General features: G+C 39.1%; 1 protein-coding gene across 1 annotated transcript in view; it reads right to left on the bottom strand.

The window, feature by feature from the left end:
• Nucleotides 1-343: 343 nt before the first annotated feature.
• dock5 (dedicator of cytokinesis 5) overlaps nt 344-21,182 on the bottom strand; it is a 61,320-nt gene continuing 40,481 nt past the window's right edge. The window contains exons 31-51 of the mRNA XM_087797447.1: nt 20,638-20,696; nt 20,253-20,407; nt 20,088-20,173; nt 19,571-19,727; nt 19,182-19,222; nt 19,022-19,112; nt 18,828-18,947; nt 16,661-16,750; nt 14,845-14,949; nt 14,500-14,641; nt 11,177-11,258; nt 11,012-11,096; nt 10,841-10,927; nt 10,592-10,768; nt 7,372-7,455; nt 7,170-7,307; nt 6,860-7,032; nt 4,862-4,994; nt 4,581-4,740; nt 1,790-1,902; nt 344-1,663 (exon numbers count right to left, since the gene is read on the bottom strand). Coding sequence (XP_087653573.1) covers nt 1,562-1,663; nt 1,790-1,902; nt 4,581-4,740; nt 4,862-4,994; nt 6,860-7,032; nt 7,170-7,307; nt 7,372-7,455; nt 10,592-10,768; nt 10,841-10,927; nt 11,012-11,096; nt 11,177-11,258; nt 14,500-14,641; nt 14,845-14,949; nt 16,661-16,750; nt 18,828-18,947; nt 19,022-19,112; nt 19,182-19,222; nt 19,571-19,727; nt 20,088-20,173; nt 20,253-20,407; nt 20,638-20,696 — 2,380 coding nt within the window. The 3' untranslated portion in view covers nt 344-1,561. The remainder of the gene's footprint in view (nt 1,664-1,789; nt 1,903-4,580; nt 4,741-4,861; nt 4,995-6,859; nt 7,033-7,169; nt 7,308-7,371; nt 7,456-10,591; nt 10,769-10,840; nt 10,928-11,011; nt 11,097-11,176; nt 11,259-14,499; nt 14,642-14,844; nt 14,950-16,660; nt 16,751-18,827; nt 18,948-19,021; nt 19,113-19,181; nt 19,223-19,570; nt 19,728-20,087; nt 20,174-20,252; nt 20,408-20,637; nt 20,697-21,182) is intronic.

The following is a 21,182-nucleotide window of genomic DNA, read 5'->3' on the forward strand; positions in this document are numbered from 1 at the left end:
CATATTTAGGGCGGCATTATGGGTAAATATTGATGCAGAGCCGTGGAGGTTTCTGTGGCCGTGATGCAGAAGCGTTGCGGTAACTCCAGGCCGAGGAGCCGAGTCTCCTCTCACAAGAGATCAAATGCTAAAGAACACTGACCGCTCGCGCTCCTCAGCCGCGGGCAGTCCAAATCAGCCGAGCATAGAAGGAAGACTCTCATAAACCGCAGCAGACAGCGTCTGGATCCTTCCTTCCTTGATCACCTGCTTTAATGAAACCACAGAATCACTTTCATCCCGATTTTTTTTGCCGCTCAAGCTCCGACTCTGCAGATATGAAATAAAGGATACACACAAGAAACTTGCTCAAGTCTTTATTCGTCGTCTGATTTCATTAAAAAAAGGATGTGTAAAAATATATTCAAGCCCAGGATGGACTGTCATCCCTCATCGTTTGAATGTCATTTCAAAATTGTTCGTAGATCATAGAAAAGCTATCATGCAATGATTCAGAAGGCACATGTGTCGACAATAAAGCATCTCTGTACACGCTTGGATGTGCAAATACAATTCCACATATATACGTTAACATTCTTCCACCAACACCACAAATAATCCATTGAAACGGTACCATATAATGCTTGAACAAATGCAAAAGGACTTTTGGACCAAAGGCTGAGGCGAGTACCATGAAGCGGCATCACTCAGGATTACAGTCGTCCGTACATTTCCATCGTTTCCATCTATTGAAGAGGATAAAAATCGTCCAGGATTCAACTGATCTCCGACATTGATCTTGGCTTCAAAAAGTTTTTTTAAGTTACTTTCCTCTTCTTGGCACGACTAGATCTGCAAATATCCTGTCTAATCTCTTTTAATATGCAATAAAACACATCTTTATATTGCTTCTAACACGTATGAAAGTTTCTGGAAAAGTTTGTCTGTGTCTTTAACTGGTTTATCCTTTATTTTCAGCAGCGTTGAGAGGAAACTTTCAGGTTTTACGATGTCACTTTGTCGACCGTTTGAAAGCCAAAACAAGACTTAAGATGAAGAAGTAGATCCGACACTTAAAGAACAAACTTAGTTACAGTATTGTGATCGACGTAAACAACAAACGCCTCGGTATAACATTCAATAATGCCGTCCAGTGTTTCTAGTTTAAAAAGAAGGGGATTGGTTAGAAAAACCATTTGATCCACCTCCTGTACAAACAAAATCAAACGTGGAATATTAATTCTGTACATGGAGACACTGGAGAATCAGTAAGAAATCTATACAGCGTTTAAAAAGAGATTTTCCAGAGTAAAAATCCAGTGCTGCACCACAATGAAGAACCTGTCAGGTGTTCCCAGACTCAAGTCCTTCTACGATCACTGCGAGAACCACGCTGCTTCTCCTCCACGCCTAAAACAGATCTACATCAGATGAATTATTTCTGACTTGCATCGGGCGAGATGTGGTTCAGTATAAACACACGTTCCTTCCCCACCGCGGCGCTTCACGGCAACACAGACCAAACGCCGCCTTCACAAAAGGCCAGCAAGAGGCGGTGCAAGGCTCTGGTGTGTGTGCAGCCTCACTGGGGGCTGTGCTCGTAAGCAGGGAACATAGACTTCCGTGTCTTCGGCGGCGGCGGCGGAGGTTTGCTTTCGATCTTCACAGGGAGTGGGGGAGAGAGCTGGAGGGGGAGAGAGAGAGTGAGAGAGAGAGAGAGAGAGTTGACGGTGAAGTCTTTGAAAGAGAATCATTTGAAATTCACGCTGATTTAATCATGTGAGGCTGAGCGGGGGGGGTGCGGGGCTACCTCTGAAGGGAACCCGGGGTGGTCCCACTCATGGGGGTGCTTCTTAGGGGGCATGGGCGGTGGAGTGCCCGGGGTGTCGACCACGTCGTTGTCACTGAGCAGCGAGGAATAACCTGGAACACAACACATGTGATTGGTTAAGAAGCTGCATCTCATTAACAAGATCAACAAATACAATAGTTTCTATTGAAGGTTTCAGGTGAAACGTTTTATTTTTACAAAGATGGTATGAAAGTAAGATTGCAGAACTCAAGCAACCACATTATTTTACTTTATTTATCATCTAATATCAGGTTCAGAACTTGCTTAAAGTGATCAAAAAAATGGCAAACTTCACTCATTTTATATACTCACCCTCATGTCGCCCTCAAGTGTAAAGATTATGTTCAGAGTAATCTGTTCCTTTTCAGAGTTATAGGCCAAAAAAAGTCCACTTTAATGTAGAGACAGACACAGTGGTCTTCAACTTCATCTTCTCTCCAGAGCGCACACAGTCTACTGTCTGTCAATATTTACCTGGAGTACGTCCAGTTTATATCGCTCGTTATTCTTCAAACTTCTGCTACAAACAAGCATAAAATAAATACTAATTTAGGTTTTCCCAGAACAATTCCTTATGTCGAGGCTTCAATACAAGATGGACGTTACAGACGAGAAGTATGAAGGTATTTGGATGATTTGAAGTGTCATTTCGGAGGAAGATGAAGACGAAAACAACTGAGCTCCAGTCGCTACATTAAAATAAATGTACATTTTTGTCTATAACTCTAAAAAGAAACTGATTTCTCTGAAAATAATCCCAACACTTCGACATGAGTGTGAGTAGAAAATGAGTGAAGTTTGAATTTGGAATCGAGACTCTTCAGCTATTTTTGAGGCATTTTGCTAACAGACAAATGGAAGCATGCAGGTAATAACTTAAGGTAATTGGAGGTATTGTTAAAATAATCCTAATAAGTCTGTCACTGCTCCAGTGACTTGTTCGTTCCAATAAAAATAAAATCACACCAAAGTAATTTCCAGCACTAAGAGCTTGTTTAACTGGTACCACGTTGACACGAGTCCCAAAGATTGACTCACAAAATCTCCTCAGCAAACACATGTCAACATCTATGACGACTGTCAACAATTGTCTACTAATCAACACAAAAGGTACAGAGCGCCACCTATGTGGCTTTAAACACAATTGGTGAAATGGCTCTAACAATAATGATTCCTCTTCACATTATAATCATTTGTTTCATGTGTTGCCCTTTAAATTACAACGATTTCAATTATAATTATAATTATAAAACAACTGCAGTAGCAGTAAAACAATGAATAACTCCACCAATGAGCTTATTATTAACATTTTAAAACTTTTGTTTGCAAGTAAAAAGGGACTAATTAAATGATGAGTTGAATTCACCTGGCAAGTTAAGTTTCTTGTTTTAAGATATGAAGACAAAAACGATGCATTACATATAAATAAACAACATCACAGATTTTTACACTACAGTCACACATAGTTGATGTGTTTGAAGGTTTCAGGTGGAAGCTGTGTTGAATAAAGACGTCTCTTCTCTACATTAGCTAATTGACGTGGCCGAGACAGAAGACTAAGAATAGTCAACACTTCCCTCCTCTGTGAGACTTGATGACAGATGTGCTAATGAGGATTTCATACAACGTTTGATGGGCTCGGTAATCTCAAGTGCAAATAAACAGACACGCAGCGGAACCTTGAAAAAGTTGCGCAATCATTGTAAACGTCTTCTCCGACACACATTAGGTTTGATAATTAATGATCAAACATCTCCGCTTGAGATTGTCTTCACGCTGAGCCGTGAATAATACAAACAGGAAAGATGAAGAACTCGTCAGAGGGCGAAGATACACAGCCTTGTGAAACTTTACATCTTTACATCCAGATGAGCGACGCCAGGTGAGGTAACAGCAAATAAACGGCTGGAGCTGTGTAGAGTTTGAGATCAGGAGATTTCTGCTAAGAGCGGCAGCCGAAAATGAAAAGTTCACAGCAAATCCTGCTTCTAGGTGTGAGGGTTTAGGTGTGAGGTGGGTCGATTTTTAATGATGTGCTGTGACTGCCCTCAAGGCCCTCGAGCAGAATAAAAGGAGCAAATTATTTCATTGTTATTTACTTTACTTATTTACTTTCACGTTAATTTGACCCTCAAAATAAAGACAAAATAATAGTTACATGGCGTTAGCACGCTAGTCTTGGAAGAACATTTTTACGAAAAGAGCTAAAGGGTTTAAGGTTAATAATCCATCAAATGCTCCTAAAATCACATGATCACAAGCTGAAGGGGTTTGCATTTCTGCTCGCCACAGATCCAGTCTGACGAAGGAACTCTGGCAGTGTCTATATTGCATTTGACGTTTCAGTGAGACTAAAATAAATGTGTATCTGAAATAAATTTGAAAATTTGTAAAATACGTTTGTATCAAATGCTTGCTAGATTCAAGGGCGGTGACAGAAATACATCTAAGAGCTCGATGGTCAAATGCTGCATTCAATGTCCCAGTTAACTCCTAGAATCATGTTCAAAAGCTCCCCAACAACACCTTGATTGAACATGACCTGAATTAAATCAAATAAAGAACAATAATATTAAAACCTCCCTGTTATAAAGTGTAAATAATATAAAAGATGAGTCAAGCTAAACTTAAAGTGCACTACCATTTCCAGCTTCCTGCCTGAAATGAAATATAAAATAGGAAATAAAAATATAAAATAATATAAAAATATAAAATGAAATCTAAGACAGTGAAAGATTCAGCGACATACTGGAGCTGCGAGGAGTGCGAGGTGTGTGTGGAGAGGCAGGTAGGGGGCTGAGAGGGTTAGACAGGCTCAGCTGAGAGGAGGCGCCCTGGAACAGAGACAGGGTCAGGCGTCTGTCTCCTAATTGCAAACTCTTGGGCCTCTGCTGCTTCTCAGGAGGGATCTGGAACAACAACAGCGGAAAATAAGATGTGCAGCCATGTGGCCAGTTCTCAACTGAATAACAAAGCTTCATACTGAGCCGAGGTCAATGAATGTAAAAATAGCTGCTCCGAAGGTCTTACCTGGTCTGCGTCTGACTGTCGCTCCAGCAGGACCTGCGACTTGCTGACGCTCCACTCCTTCCTGTTCTTGCGGGCGATCCGGTTGTCATCCAGAACGGAGGCTCGGCGATCGCTGGGACGGGACAACAAGGAACTGTGGTGAATAAATAAAGGCAGAAGGGGATGACGATGAGGAAGATGAATTACTGCAGTCCTCAGATAAAGTCTCAGATACGGATCTAGGAGGGAGTTCTCGAAGGACGGTGCTTTAAAAGACGTTAACGGAAAATCTACAAACGTCTTAATTTTGCTCAAAACAACATTTTTATCCTTTTAGCAAATGAATTCATGACAATTCAATTCTTGCAGTGTTATATCACCGCCAGGATGACATATAAACATCATTAATTTAACGAGAAAATGCAAACATCCTGCTTAACTGCTGGTCCACTTTATATCAGAGCCGACTTACAGCAGCTGATCCAACCTTTTCATTACAGGCTGCTAACTCAGAAATGCGATCAATCTCTCTAATGAAACTGATAATATCACACATGCTACATATATAACGTTATATCAGATGTTATAGCCAGCATTGCCCCGGTATAAAACTATCAATTGAAAATCAAACAACCCAAAAACTCGTGAAGAGAAAAGGGAGGAGGGAGTGAGGAGTCAGTTCGGGAGGATTAAAGGCCTTAAAATTGCCGAAGGGAGCTGAATTCTGAAACTCATCCTTGTGTAGTACGTATTAAATATAAATATATATCCCCTGTGTGCCCCCTTACGTGAACAAGAGGAGACCAACACTCTCACACACACACACACACACACCCACACACAGAAAGACCTGTTTTATAAATACAGATTGCAGATTTTTTTTATATTAATTTTAAATGATTATGTAAAAATCCACTTAATGGTCTGGATTCTATTTCAATGATTGCATTATTTAATTAAATTAGGCTTCTTTTAATCAGTTTTAAGCAGTTTTTTGAACTCACAGATCTTATATGTACATAACCCAACTTTACAAAAAGTGGAACTTAGATCTGGTTTCTAGGAAACTGTGGACGTTATATGAATTCACTTACAGCCTTTATTTATCATTTTCTCTGGATATTCAGTATGGAAGGTTTTGATTTTTCTTTTCATGCAGCTGCAGTAGAAGTCCTTTGCTGGAATTCCTGCCAATTATTTTTTTTCCATTAAATTTTATTTTAACATGTAGCTGATAGTTGAACACCCAATTAGAGGTCCACTCATTAGGGGCTACATGTGGAGCTCATGAATGAAACTCGGTGTTTGAGCAAATGCACCACCATTAATCCTTTTATTTTGTTATTTATTTGAGTGCTTAACTTGGATACACCTTAAATAGTAGATTCATTTAGACAAATTACATTGCAAAGTATTTTAACACCATTGATAGGAATCTTAAGTCACCATTTCATGAAAAAAACGTAACATATTCACACTTGTTTATATTCTGATTTATATCCTGAGCACTTATTTGTTCTCAACCCTTTCCGATCATTTTATGGGGCCATTTTTGTTATGTTCTTTTCTTCTTCTAGTCCCACACAACGTTGCCAGTATTAAGAAATTGTGGCACAACAGGAAATTTCATTTCCCAACCCTGCCTCAGGTGAAGCGTAGAAGTTTATTCCACAACACTAGACAAAAGTCCACTCCTGTTTTCTATCTTGCTGACAAAAAAAACTTTGCCTATTTGGAGCAAATGACCTTAAAAAAGTTGTGGTTCAACGCTGCTCAATTATAGCTGCAATTGTCTCCGACGTGCATGACCAGAGCAGGCACATAAATCTGCATTATCTCTGTAAATAAGGCCTCTGTGTTCATGCCCCTTGTGTGATTAGATGAATGTGTTTTTGTGAAACTGTAACCAGCATGCTGCTCCGCCTATTAGGAAGAATCATCGTTGGGAGGAAGCTCGTTCGAGTGTGTGGAGGTCTGTGTACGATAAGTAAGGAGGAAAAAGGTGTTTTCAGGACTGACTCTTGGGAGGAGATGCAGGAGGGTCCGTCAGAGGAGGCAGAGCCGCTGGACAGGCCTGAGGAAGCGTTAGACAGGGTGGAGATAGTGGACATGCGTCGCAGGGTGGAGGACATGATGTAGGGCATCACCGCGGAGCCCACGCGGCTCTTCTTCTTCTCTGCAAGCGAGCAGGGCTGAGACACATAAATGGGATTAGTCATCATGAGGGACACGGGTGCAGCAGAATGCAGGTCTCAGTGGGCGACCAAAGGGAGACTAATGTACTAATTTGACGTCCAAATGAGACGCCTCTGGTTTATGTTCAACCCACCAAGGTTATGACACCGTACTGCTTCTCCACTTTCTCTCGGAGGTCTGCGAAACAGGTGACCAGGCGGTTGTGCAGGGGCTTTAGCTGCTCTTCAGTCTTCTCTCCGTGGATGCGAATGCCATCTGCCAAAAGGGGGACCTGCAGCCAGAGAACTTCACACATTATCCTAAAGTAGGGGGATAATGGCCATGATGGAGTTTACCTGGAGGGCGATGAGTTGTTTGAGGACTTCGATGCGTTCATGGTCTTCAGGATGTTCTTGCATGTAGGTGTCCGTGAAGAAAGCCTTCAAACGATATAGGAGGAGTCTTATTATTTCAACAAATCTCAACACTCAAGCCGCTCTTTCAAAAAAGCTTTTTTACCCATACACCATCAAATAGTTTGCCCAGTATAACCCTGAGACTTTTACTGTGTGATCCTCACCAGCCCTCAGGTAGGCATCTTCTAATCATTTCAAACATGACAATGAAAGCCCGTGGAGTAGCTTCTTCACTCACTCCAGCCCAAATCTGTGGAACGGACTGCCTGAAGAAACCTTTTTTTAATCCTAAAGTAACACTTTACCAGTCAATATCACTGGTTCCGGGCTCAAGCTCTTATGTTTTTTGTCCTTGAACAGAGTTCAGTCGGCACCAAAAGGTTACAATGACACCAGAAGGGAAACTGGAAATGAACCTGTATATGCAAAGAGAGTTCAGTTGTATTTTAAAATACAAAAAAACTTCAATTCTGCTTCAGGTAACACACACAGTTGAGAGTGGGATGAAACTGCTATTGCTAATTAGCCTTAATGAGACTCTTCGGTGATGTTCCACAGTAATTGAAGGAAGGAAAACTCAACACACATATCATTAACACACTTGTAAGTGTTGTGAGTTCAATAATGTAAGAAAGGCTATGAAGCCTAGCATGAGTCCAATTCATTAAAAAATGTTTCGCAAAATAAAGTAAATTAATGTATGTAGTTTAATTATTGTTTTGAACAATCATGATTTCAATAAGAATACAACCTACTAAAACATAATCATAGGAAATATCTTGTTTTGGGGTTGAGGACTGTAGTCACCACAAAAGGAATAAACCACCACAGTTGTTCTGACTCTAAGCGACATAGAAAAGTTATAAAAAAGAAAATGTATGTCATGTTGTATTATATCCACTTGGCTGCCCTGTTTTTAGTGTCAAATATGGTGGTAGAGTTTTTATCCAATCACATTTCAGCAAGGGAGTGAGGTCTCTGACATTTATCCAATCATGTTTGAGATAGCTAGATCATGTGTGAGACCAGCACAGTCAAGAACACAGGCCTGCGTGAGCTTTAAGTGATTTGAGTGTCTGTGTCACGTTTTTCTGTGACTGGATGAGCACATTTTCAACTAAGCAGTCAACAAAGAGAAGATCCATGTTCACAAATATTTTATTTATATTTGAAATATGTGTTGATGTGTTATTATGTTAGTAATCAATCAATGGATGAATGCAACAATGCAACAAAAGAAAAAATCAATTCCGATACACTGTGATGTATTATGTAATATTGTGGTGCCTGCAGCTTTGCCAACGTGTTCCACTGTTTTCTCTTTTTTTATGCGTTTCATTTACTTCTTTTAAATGAATTGTTGGTTTCTTTATCGCCTTGTTGGTGTCTTGAATTGGTGACAATTTGAATTTTGTTGGAAAAACTTGTTTTAGCTCACGTACACTTTAGGGGGACTTATTCATTATTTGTTAACTAATCTCTTAATATGTGGTTTTAATTTGTAGATTTGGCAGATTTATCCGTGATCCTAGTTTCTTCTCTTCATGGTGAATGTGATCTCGTTGATAGATTTGCTCCTGAAATGAAGTGTTTCTTGAACAGCTTATATTGAGGTTGATGTGTGTGTATAATTCTCTAGGATTCTACAGCCATGCTGTCATATTGATGCAATTATGAAGTGTAATCATTTAGATTTAGGTTGGACTTAATGTGACGTCACTGCTGGCTTAGGGGTCAAACAAACGACCGGCCAATCCTGACTGGATAAATCCACGTGTCTTGGTGATCAGGCCAAAAAACAGGTCTAGAATTTTCCTGGAAGGTGAGTATCTCTATCCATGCATACAAAATACAGTTCAACCTGCATTACATCATCAATCGTTTCTAGAGAGAGGCTGTTATTCCTCTCAAGCTGTTACAGATACACTCATTTTAAGCTTTTATAACCAGAACATTTCTGTAATGCGCTCCTCTTTGGTTTCCAAAGAAATAAGTCAGTAAGTAAGTAAGTAATTTTTATTTATATAGCGCTTTTCCAGACCAGGGTCACAAAGCGCTTAAACAATCAAAACAATATTCAATAAAGAATAAAATGTTTCTTGAAGGAGTCAGTAACTCAGATCTAGCATCTAGAAAACTCAGTTTAGTGCTGAAAAAGGACTACACTGATTTGTTGTTTTTTTTGCAAGAAAACACTTTTTTAATCAGGAATTTAATTGGATGTGGAAATGTTTTAATGTTTGTAATTCTTGTTATGTTCCTTTTTGTAATTTAAATACATATTTACTGCATTTATAAAACTGTGAGTTCATAATACAGTTTAAATTTGACTGCATGGTTTGATTTATAGTGGAATGAACTTACAAGAAGACGACGACAATCAAGACGAAGAGACTTACACCCAAGTGTTACAACATGACCCTTAACAAGTATCGAAACTTGAAGCACAGAGGAATCATGTGTCGACTTAAACTGGTCAGTTGTGATCTATGCTGTTATCAAGCAGCACAAATTTGCAAGAGGACGTTATGAAGCGTTGTACTTTCCCAACCCAAATTGGTTGATTCTAGATCGAGAAATCTCTTCTTTTTTAGTCAGTCTGGTTCGGTTTCATTTGTGTTGAATTCAGGTTCAAACCTGCACCCATTACCAATAACAGTTGGCTACTTAAGTTCACTGGACGTATGACCAGTAACAACATTTTTAAAAATAAGATGCAATGATAAATCCTCCAAAACCAAATTTATATTCTCCGCTTCTACATCTAAAAGAAAAGCTTGTATAAAGATATGAAAGTCTGTTTTAGTTGTTGCAGGGAATACAAAGAGATAAAAAATTAGAGGACAAGTTCACACTTCAGATGACATTGTAGATTAGATAACGTGCTCACATATAATTACCCATCTTAGTCATTTGTTTTTCATTTCCTATCTCGTTTCTGACTTCCTTCCGACACCAGTCGGTTCCTGCCTAGGGACTTAATCTCTCCATCTGGGTCTAATTCAAACCTGTGATCTTCTCCCAGCTGGACGCGCTTAAACAAAAACCTCCAAAGAACGAGGTGACCTATTTAATGCATATTTAAGCTCAGCTCAGACTCCCAACTGTCTCACAAGTGCTCGGGCTCAACCAAAAGAATGATTTAAGGCTGAAATCCTACCTTCTCGTAGTTGGAGAACCCCCCCATCACCGCCGGGTCGACGATGCCACTGAGCATCATGGACAGAGGGTTGATGGAAAGCGAACGGTCGCAGGCCTGTTGCTGCACCAGGTTGCTCAACTTCTCATTGGCCATCTCCATGGTTTCTACAGCGTTCTCCAAAGGACTGATCTCCACCTGTCAGTCACAAGTCACCATCAGATCTCATCCTTAAAGTGGGAGACTAAATCCTTTTATTCTGCTTCTTACCACTGAGACAGACTTGACTTCAAACCACTTGAGGATTCCTGGGAAGAAATAGCAGGTGATGAAGGTGGTCCTCTCGATCCACATGGTCTGGAAGAAGTCATAGTATTTTAAAAGTGCTCAGAAAAAGACACCTTTCTACAGAAAAAGACCGTGAAATTAAAATCCACTCACTGCAAACTCATTGTCTGGATCCTTCTTCCCTTTTCTGAAGGGCCTGGAATACTGGAACTGGTCTACTTCATTGGTCCTGTAATAGCTGTGGGAGCGGCAGACATTTAATGACAGCGAGGTTCCAGACAATAAATGACAAAATAAACCAATAAAAGTCGTATTCACTTCAAAATCTGCTCAGGGACGCCCTTGTCTTTAAACTGTAGCGGGACTTTCAGAACTGGCTTCACCATGAACGACTGGATGTCTGCAGAGTTGAGTCAAGGACAGATCTGGAGGAGCGCTGATATAATGGGAGCAGATGTAATCATTTTCACAAAGCAGATTTTCCATCGGGGTAATTAGCAGCTGCAGAGAATTCAACAGATCTTCTAGTCACAACGCTCTTTTCAAAATACCACATTTACAGATTTAGCGTTTGAAAAGGCTTGTAGTTTGTGATCTAATAATAATAATAAGATGCTCCAGAAAGAGTCAAATGTCAGAGTTGTATGCTAAAATAATTTTTAAAAAAATTAAAAATGTTTGTTTTTTCATTAATGTTTTTTCACTTCTAGAGGACAATAATTATATGTTCAGGTTGAAGGGAATTATGAATAGTTCTAAACACCAGTTGGTGTTGGCACAAAACCTTTGGGATGAAGAGGACTTTCATATTTATTCAAATCAACAAAAGAATGGCTTCACATGAATAAGTCTGAGGCTTTGGAGACTCCAGACCTGAACATCATCAAACATTTGTGGGGTGATCTGAAGAGGGCTGAGCACAGGAGATGCTCTCGCAATCTGTCAGATATGGTGCAGTTTTGCAAAGAAGAGTGGACAAATATTGACACATGAATATGTGCCGTGCTGAGAGGCTCCTACCAAAAGAGACTGTTGTACATTTGGCTTTTAGTGTTTATACTGTAGTCACTACCAAGAAATCTGTTCAATCTGTGGACCTGTGCACATTCAGGCACAATTTCTCGATTCACGGTGTATTTATGGAAACTCGATTTAGACAAAAAGGTTATGTAGTAGTGTAGTACACGATCTGGGAAATCAGCGATACACAACACAACTTAAGAGATTAATATTAAGAGGAAAGGTTATTTTATAGAAGATAAAACGTAGTTCCAGGAGCACAATTAATAATGACTTTAGTTTAGATTTAGTTATACTATTGATTTTCAAATGAAGAATTACTATAGAGTAAATTATACTTACTTAATTGTTGAAACATCTTATTCTACTATATAATTATTAACACTTTATTTAAAATAAATTTAAAAACATTTTACTTTTTTATCAAAGCTAATAAAAAATATATTTGATGTGATATAATTATGAAGTAATGAATGAAGAAAAGCGTCCCGGATGATAAAAGTTCATTGTTAATCAAAGTTTCTTAATGGCTGAAGACATCTGTTGTGTTGACGTCTGCTGTGAAGGTGACGTGTGCAGGAACAGATGAAGGGCGGGAGATCAACCTGAAACATCAACGACAATCTGTTGATTAAGTTCAAGCATCTATCACTTTCAGAGACACGAAGAAAATAGATAAGTGAAGGAAACTTGGCCAGTGAACATAGAGATCCAGAAAACGTGATTTAAGGATCCAACATTGTGTAACAAGTCGTGCTGTAAATGCTAAAAACTTCTCAAACGTCAATGTGGACGACAACAGTTACTAAGGAAGCAACTGTGGATGGAATTGTTTTTAAATAAAAGGTCATCTACAGTTCAGTTCGATGACAGAAGCTGAATGTCAAAGCAGGAATCACCATTCAAGATGCCTTTTCTGTCTCACACCAGGTTCACATTTATCCTGTGGTGTTGTCTGGGATTTTCACATTGTGCAGACGTACGAGTTTGTGAGTTGATGCTCAAGCAAGACTTTGCTGCCACCGAGATCTCGGTCTTGTCTTGTTCTCAGGTTTTCTACATCTCATCTAGTCCTGGGCTGTAATGGAGGTGATGAAGCGAAATGGACGGCAATTATTTCCCTCTCCTTTAATGATACACACGAAGCAAACGTTGACAAGCCTCCTTAGAGGCAACTGCACAGAGATTAAATCCAATTTCTCCTGTGCTGGCCTTTTACTTTGACTTCCAATATATAATACTATTTGAGATCCTCTAAAAGCTACACAGATTTCCATGGTTTAGCACAAAAGTGGGCAACTTCATTTCCTCAGGGGCCACATTATATATTCTGGCTGTTGTAAAGGTCCGTCAAGCAAAAAGAAAGTAGACAAGAGCCAAAATATGAAGAGAGTCCTTAACAAAGAACATAAAAGTTAATAAAACAATAAATATATAAAATAAAATTGTTAGCTTCACGTTTGTTCTACAGTTCTACTCCAACGTGAGGGCCACATAAATACAGTCAAAGGGGCAACTGCCCATTTCTGGTCCAGCCAACATACATCACAGATCCCATCCAGACATACAGCCTTCTAAGGTGAGACGGTCCTTAAACTCCTGAATCTATTATAATAACTATTGCTATAACAATTACTGGCTTAAGTCTGGAGGTCAGACCTTCTCTGGAGCAGCTCCTAGTCTTGTTGCTATAGGTTTAGATTTATTTACACACACGCTCTCTCTCTCTTTTCTGCATCATGTCTCCTGTAACACTTTCAAGTCCAGCCCTTGTGCTCCACCAACTTTCATTTGTAGTGAGGAGGTGAAGCGACACCAGTTTAATTGAAAAGGTTCTCTGTTAAATGTAGCTATTAGCATCACAGAGCTAACTTTTGTGTATACCTCAGTACACCATCCACACAAAGCTAAAACATTTTCTCCTTGGTAAGTAGTTTCTGGTTCAATGGCCTGTTTATGTAAATCTGCAGCATTTGAGTGACATGCACTGGAACCTCCTGCAGGAGAGCTGGGGCTCTCTAAAGAAGTATTTCTAGTTTTTGGTATGTTGTATGAGTGAGTCTGTGCCTAATGTTGAGACATACAGCTCAGACTACCAGATCAGATCGGTGAGTAAATGATGAGCTCTTCCGCTCAAGTGGAGTGCGACACTACAATTTCCTGACTGACAACCGGAGTCAACATCACACTCGGTCCCGGACGGCTCAAGCGACAGTTGGCACATATTGCTTGATGCGGACAGCTAAACTTCGCTTAAGTGAAAAGCAGAAATGTTTCCAGATTAATATCATTTCAGGCACTTCCTCATATCATATCGAAACCGAAATGGGGAGCGCTGTAAGGAGTTGCTTTTATTACGGCGCTTTGTACGTTTCTAATTATGTAGAGTACAAAGTGATCTCATTTTCAAATCAGGTTTCTCTCAGTGACCTACGCCATCAATACCTGCCAGTTTTTTCATGTTAATCGGCTCTGAATAGGTTAATGGGTTTTCTCCACGCTAGCTCTGACACACAAACACAAAGTATTCACTTCAGGCCAAAAGGTTTTGTTATATGACATCATATGACATCTGAAAACATTTAAAGGATTGTAGAAGACACTTTTGTTCAAAAGGATACGCTGTCCGGATGAGTTGCTGATGTCGTCTCCAGGTGGCGCTGTGCTGGTCATCCTGACAGCATTGGGGAACTGAGACAGCAGCTTTTGAGTAAAATCTTCCAGCCACTCGTATTCTTTGCCTCTGTAGATGAACATCTTGTTCTGCGATGGAAAAAGAGATGTGAAGAATGAAAGACAAGTTTTTTCTTCATTTGTTGATTGAACAGTCCATGTGGCTACTTGTGGAGTTATCAAGATACCAACAACCTTGTGTGGAATTATTCGGCATCCTCTTTAGCTCTCAACACAAAAGCTGTCCCACAGGAGGTTTTCTGTTTTTTTTAATTGAGTGCTTATTTTCTTACCCTCAGAAAAGATGGAAATCCAAGACCATAATATCCCACAGCGAAGTACTCAGGTTGTGGACGCATGGCGTGCATTATATTCTCATAGAACTGCGCCTGTTTTTTCTGTGAACAGAAGGTCAACAGTCAAGGTTATGCTGTAAATGGAACTCCCCCCCAAAAAAACTACAGAGTTTGATTGAAATTGTTTGTCAAAACCACCCAGACTTACACCAAATAATAATCTTACAAACTTAGTACCCTGTGGAACTTTAAAACCATTGTCAATTGAGAACATGTATTGAGATGGTATGGGAAAATGTCCAACTATAATCCAATAAACTGAAATGTATAACCAGTAATAATAACCCTAATATGCAGTAAAAACTGCTCCTTCGTGGAGGCAAAGAATGTCACTGTTCTCTGGAGTTCATGGTTCAGATATTTTAAATCACATAACCCACCTGAGACTGAATTGAGAGTAATTAAATATGTACTCGCACAGCATAGCTTTGACGGTTGAGAGTTTATTTTGCAGCTGGAAATTAGAGAGCAAGCCTTCCAAGGACAAGCCCTAATTTTTCAATGCTGTAAGCAGTGAACCCTTTTCAACCTTCACCATGAAACGAATGAAGTATTGATATTTTACAGTGAAATAATCGTTCAAAGTTATTACCATTTAATCCATATGGATGTCTGTCAGAAAAACACCATTTGAGTATCAGTACAATGAATAAAGTCAATCAGATAATTAGAAATACATTTGTCATCTATACTCTATATTGGAGCTCAACAACAATAGTCTGTTCGAAATGAAAGCAATCATAACAGAAAATATGAGGTATTAAGGTTGATTAAATAACAAGATGAAATAAGATAATCCTTTGAATCCTTTCCCCACTTTATATTTTAGCTAAAAAATTAAATATATATATTTATATAGTTTGCAGTTTTGGTCTGAAGATTAGGTCTGGCATATGTTTAATGTTAATGTTTGTATGATATTTTATTATTTTATATTGTTAATAATGTCAAGTTTACCTCTCATATAGTTATGCAATAAACAATTTGATGAGTCAGATGAATGTTATGAGAGAAGAACAAATCTCTGAAAAATCACATCATAGTAGGCACAGTCCAGGCGAGACGTTATTATCCCAGCATAACGAACTCGTCAAGATGAGACACCAAAAGTTATATTGAATCCTATACTTAACTTGAATTCTATATGGTATTTTATTGAAGAAAATGACTTAAGGTCTTTACTGGGTTCAAATATTATTTTAAAAAGACATTAATTTAAAGACAAACTGTTATCTATTGCTATTTTCCCGGGTCTCTCAAAGTACCTGCCTTCAAATAAAATAAACGTATTATTTGTCATTTAATCTTATAATAAATTATATTTCAAACACATGAAATTAATGAATCACAAATTAATGTTAAGACTCTGTGTGATGGAGCCTGTCAGAGTCTGAGCTACTGCACCAAATACACCTGAAGGTGAGTTCATCTCATGAGAAAACACAGCGAAGTTAAAAGGATCTGAACCTACTCAAATGTATTCTGTATGTGTAACTGAGTAGCAAAGACACAGCTTTGATAGTTCTTGAAGATAAATTCAAAGTCAATCAGGTGAAAATGAGTCGATTTGGCCATTTCAAACCAATTAAAACCCCATTTATTCAAACACAGTCGTTTCACACGCACAATTAAATCATATAATGAGGCACTACTAGAAAATCTTTCAGCATTTGACATGGAGAATGTTTACTAATTTGAGTTTGTTGTCACGGTGACGTTCAGATTGCAGCGCTACATAACAGCGAGCACTTACCAGCAGCTGGCTGAGCTCCATGAAGTCGAACATGTGGATCTCGTGCATCTTGGCCAGCTGCTTGCCCAGCTCGATGGCCTTCTCCCACATCTGAGGAGCCACACACATCACACGGTGAGGAAAGTAAACATGAAATATTTACCAAAAGAAGAGCATGGAAGGACAGAAGTTGGCATCTGGATCCAAAGTTGTCGCAGCAAAGACAGCAGCATGATTTTTAAACACTTTAGGTTCAGTCTTACCCGGTATGAATAAAGTGCTGGTTATGCTTTGACAACATGTGACTTGACTAAATGCTCACAAGAGAAATGCATTCACATCAACAATTCATTGACACATCCAATGTGAGTGAAATGAAGAGTCGGAAATTGACATGTTGCCGCTTCTACATATTTTTGGTGATTAGAGTTTGGACATGTGGAATATATTTACTAGTTAGAACAACTTAAACCTGATTTTACAAACATCTGCTTAGTGAAGAGGGTAAGAAAAATAATTGGGAACATCTTTTTGGATTTAAGCATCCATATTTGGAATCTATTTATTCATGAGCATCAACCGTGGTGAAGTAGACACAACTTAAAGGATGCTGTTCCAGTACTATCAAGAGCGTTTCTTTTAAACCTGGGAGCACGGTGGGGCAGTGGTTAGCCCGCCTCACAGCAAGAATGTTGCCTTTCCGCTTCCAGGTCGAGAGGGAGCCAACTTGTGACCTTTCTGTGTGGAGTGTGTATGTTGTCTACGTGTTGCCTGGGTTTAATCTAGGCACTCCTGTTTCCTCCCACAGTCCAAAAACATACAGAGGTTGATTGGGTGTGTGAATGAATGTTTGAAGCCTCAATCCATAGGATTTACAATAGTGTTTCTGGCACCCCCTAGTGTTGAAATACAGTCACCACAATGAAGTAAATTCTCAAGTTCTTGTCTGCAGCTTGACATCTTCGTTGTCTTTAGGCCAATCCTATCCTAATTCTGTTCTTCCTCCCGGGTCACTGCTCAGCATCTATAAACACTTGTGTTTGTTTTACTTTTAAACTTTTACCACTAACTCAATTTCTTCATTATAATACCATATTTCATAGGGGAGGACATTTTATTGCATGACATTTCTGTTGCTTCAGATCACCCCGTGTGTTCATCATATTTTTTCTTCTTTGTACGTTCATTTTATCTTCTGATGAAATGCAGTCCTGGTGTCAAACGTCAGAGTATAATGAAACGGGTCGTTTAATAATATTTGACAAGTAATCTTTCTTTTAGGTAAGATTCATTTCCATCCAACTTGGTACTTGCTCTCCATTTTCTGTTGTTTGTCTTTTATTACATAATTGTGTAGATACTTCTCATCCTTCAAAATATATATATAAAAAATACAAGAAACTACTTCTATTTTATATTATGCTGTTTTTGTACTTTTCTTTTCAGAACATTTCTGATCTATACTTGGATATTAAAAGGGCATCAAGGAGTTTAACAAGTTATCACCGTAACTGTATCAACCATAACTATTTATTTTTGCGTTTTATTCATCAAAATACATGTTTCCTCTTATAGAAAGAACTTAGAATTGATATAAAAGTTGCCATTTAATAGTTAAATGAACACTTACAAGAAATATTTCAAACTTCCCCAGTGTCTATGAAACTGACAATTCACAGTAAATCTGAGAAGGAAAAGGCTCAACAGCAACTTCACACAATAAAGAAAGAAGAAGAAAAACTTTTACGATCACTAACATCAACCTGTCTTTGCAAATGAAGCAAGATCGAGACTAATGCTTAATGTGTGTTAAGTTTTGATGCACGACGAAAACTTCCACCCCTTGTGGATAACAGTAATGAATATAATTCAATTTTCTGTATTAAAGTGTCAATTAAAAAAACATAGATTTGATATAAACAGCAAGTAATAAAATATGTCTCTTTCAAATATTGGATTTAAATCAAATTTTAGGAAGAAAAATCATTATATCAGGTGCAAGCTAGGACAAACAATTGTTGCATTTTGCAACATTGTCAAGGGGTTTATAAAAATAAGTACAACTGTGGACAAAGACATGACTTCATTAATCTGTGGCTTCATTCTTTACCAGCCCTCCTTCATGGTCAACCTATAAAAGCTTCACATGGCAACCAGCCTTCACTCGGAGCCCAGCAGGTTCACTCACTTTGCCCTGGTCCAGGTAACAAATGATCTCCTGGAAGAGTCTTTCTTTCAGCTCCTGTTGATTCCACATGTGTTGTCCGTCTCTGGGAATCAGATGAGCGGCGCAGGGTTTGTCGGACCACTGTAGGTGAAGAGATCTTGATATGAGCGGCGTGTCAGAATAAGGACGTGATAACTCATGCGTGAGCGGCAGACCTCCAGCAGCTCGGCGTGCAGCAGCAGCGTGTATGCAGCCTCGGTGTAGTTCTCACAGTCCAGGTGCAAATCTCGCAGCTTGTACAAATACCTGACGCACACACACAGTGTTGGAAAGTTGTTGTGATGTGAAAATTATTCTGGGTCAGAAATAACTCACCGAATGTAAATGTCCTCCCTCTTTTTTTCTTTGTAGAAATTCTATTTAACAAAAAAAACAATGCAACAATTTCTTAATCCTGTGAGTATCTGAAATTTCCAAATATTTTATTGTCAATGAAAAAAAAATACCAGGACCCTGCACTTTACATAACTCAATAAATATATTATATAAATGTATCTGTATAATTTAACATACTTTTTTTTTTTTTTAGATTAAAAAGGAAAATATGTAGGAGAGTAAAATATTAAACCTTCTTCTGCAGAAATGCATTTTTTTTTATAATTCATCCTGTGAGTGGGAGCTAATATGTATTTATACAACTCGTGGTCATGAGCGGACTCACAACACTGAAGCACAGATGTGGGCGAGAGTTTGATGGTTCATACCAGCACATTAACGGTGCAGCTCATGCGGTGCTCGGGGCTCTCGTCGTGTGTGATGGTTCGGTACGCCAGTAGATTCTCCAGCAGGCTGCTCAGCAGCAGTGCCAGCTCTTCTCCCGACTGTGACAAGAATCTATGGCGTCTGCAGTGCTCCAGTAACCTGCATAACAAGGCATTTGGCTTTTTATATGAATTAAAGATTTATCTGGTCGGCATGTCGGAGCCTACTGATGCACCTGGGGAAGTTATTCACATCAATTTGCATTATTTTATTGGTTATACAGTCAGTGTGGAGGGGCTTTCTCTTGATAAGTGTTTGCTTGGAATGATAATGGTCAATGTTTTCACTTCTCGGAGTGGTTCTTCTATGGAAATATAATCCAAAAAAACCTTTTATTTGGGAACAGATCCTGTGTGAATGCAGTACGAGAGAGAGGAGAAGTGGTTCAGACTTTTAAGACATACGACTAAAGTGACTTTCATAACTTGAAAGGCGGCCGGTCGCTCTTGTATTACTTACGTCTTCTCCAGCAGCACTTTGTACTGCTCGTCTCCTTGGCCTCCTTCTACCTCTTGATCCAATTTAGTTATCAGCTCGTTCTCAAACTGCCGACATAAGCAGAAACATATGACATGACAGGCAAGCTAAATGAAACATGATCGCCAGAGTTGAAGAGACTTATACAGTTTCAAACGTGCGTCCAGGACTGAAATTATGCTCGCACTGCATCATGTCGAAGAAGATGGGGATGGTGGCTTTCCTTAACTCGGGCTCCGGCACCAGTGTGACGTCCAGAATGGGTCCGACCATAGCCGGGATGAACTTCATTTTGTGTGGACCTCGGAGGATGGCAAAACAATAAGCAATAAGCAGCGAGCTCAGTCCCAAACAAACAGAGCGACAGATCTAATAATGCCACTAAGAATAACACAGCGAGAGTAAAAAAAATATTGTCTTGTTTTTCCCACAGCTCCACTGGGGGCATCTCAACACACTCACACACACACACCATCACATACCTACACACACACACACACAACAGTTTTCAGCATTGAATAGAAAGACTCACCAAGATTGTACCACATGTCTCGGATCTTGAAGCCGATATTTTTCCTCATGTCGCCGTATCTGTGGAAAGTTGACTCTGATCATTATTGAAATCTAAGTGTTATTGAAATTAGATTGGCTGAATCAGCAATTATACACAAACTTCAAGGATTGTAGAGTTGTAATAAGGTATAAGAATACAAGACGGTAGTTAAAATTTGATAGGGGTCCACAACCTTTGTTGAGGGGATTCATATTTTTAAGGACCAACATTTTGCACATAAAAACATTTGTAGGTGAAGAATATAACGACAAAAACACTTCATGTACAAGGAAGAATGTTCTAGTAAAAACGGTCTGTCACTCAAACCCAGAAAATAGTGCACAAAAAAATTCAGATATTTTAATCTGTGCGTGTTCACTAATCTAAACTCTTTTGCTAGATTAAAATCAACGTTGAATCAATTGCAGACAGGTTCATCCCTTTCCACTCCATTATTTAAAAAGGTAAAAACTGTCAGTTCATATTTCAATGAACCAGAACCTGAGATTCTTTGAGCAGTCAGA

Source organism: Callionymus lyra, chromosome 1 (genome assembly GCF_982586985.1).
Source record: "Callionymus lyra chromosome 1, fCalLyr1.hap1.1, whole genome shotgun sequence".
Taxonomy (NCBI): domain Eukaryota; kingdom Metazoa; phylum Chordata; class Actinopteri; order Syngnathiformes; family Callionymidae; genus Callionymus; species Callionymus lyra.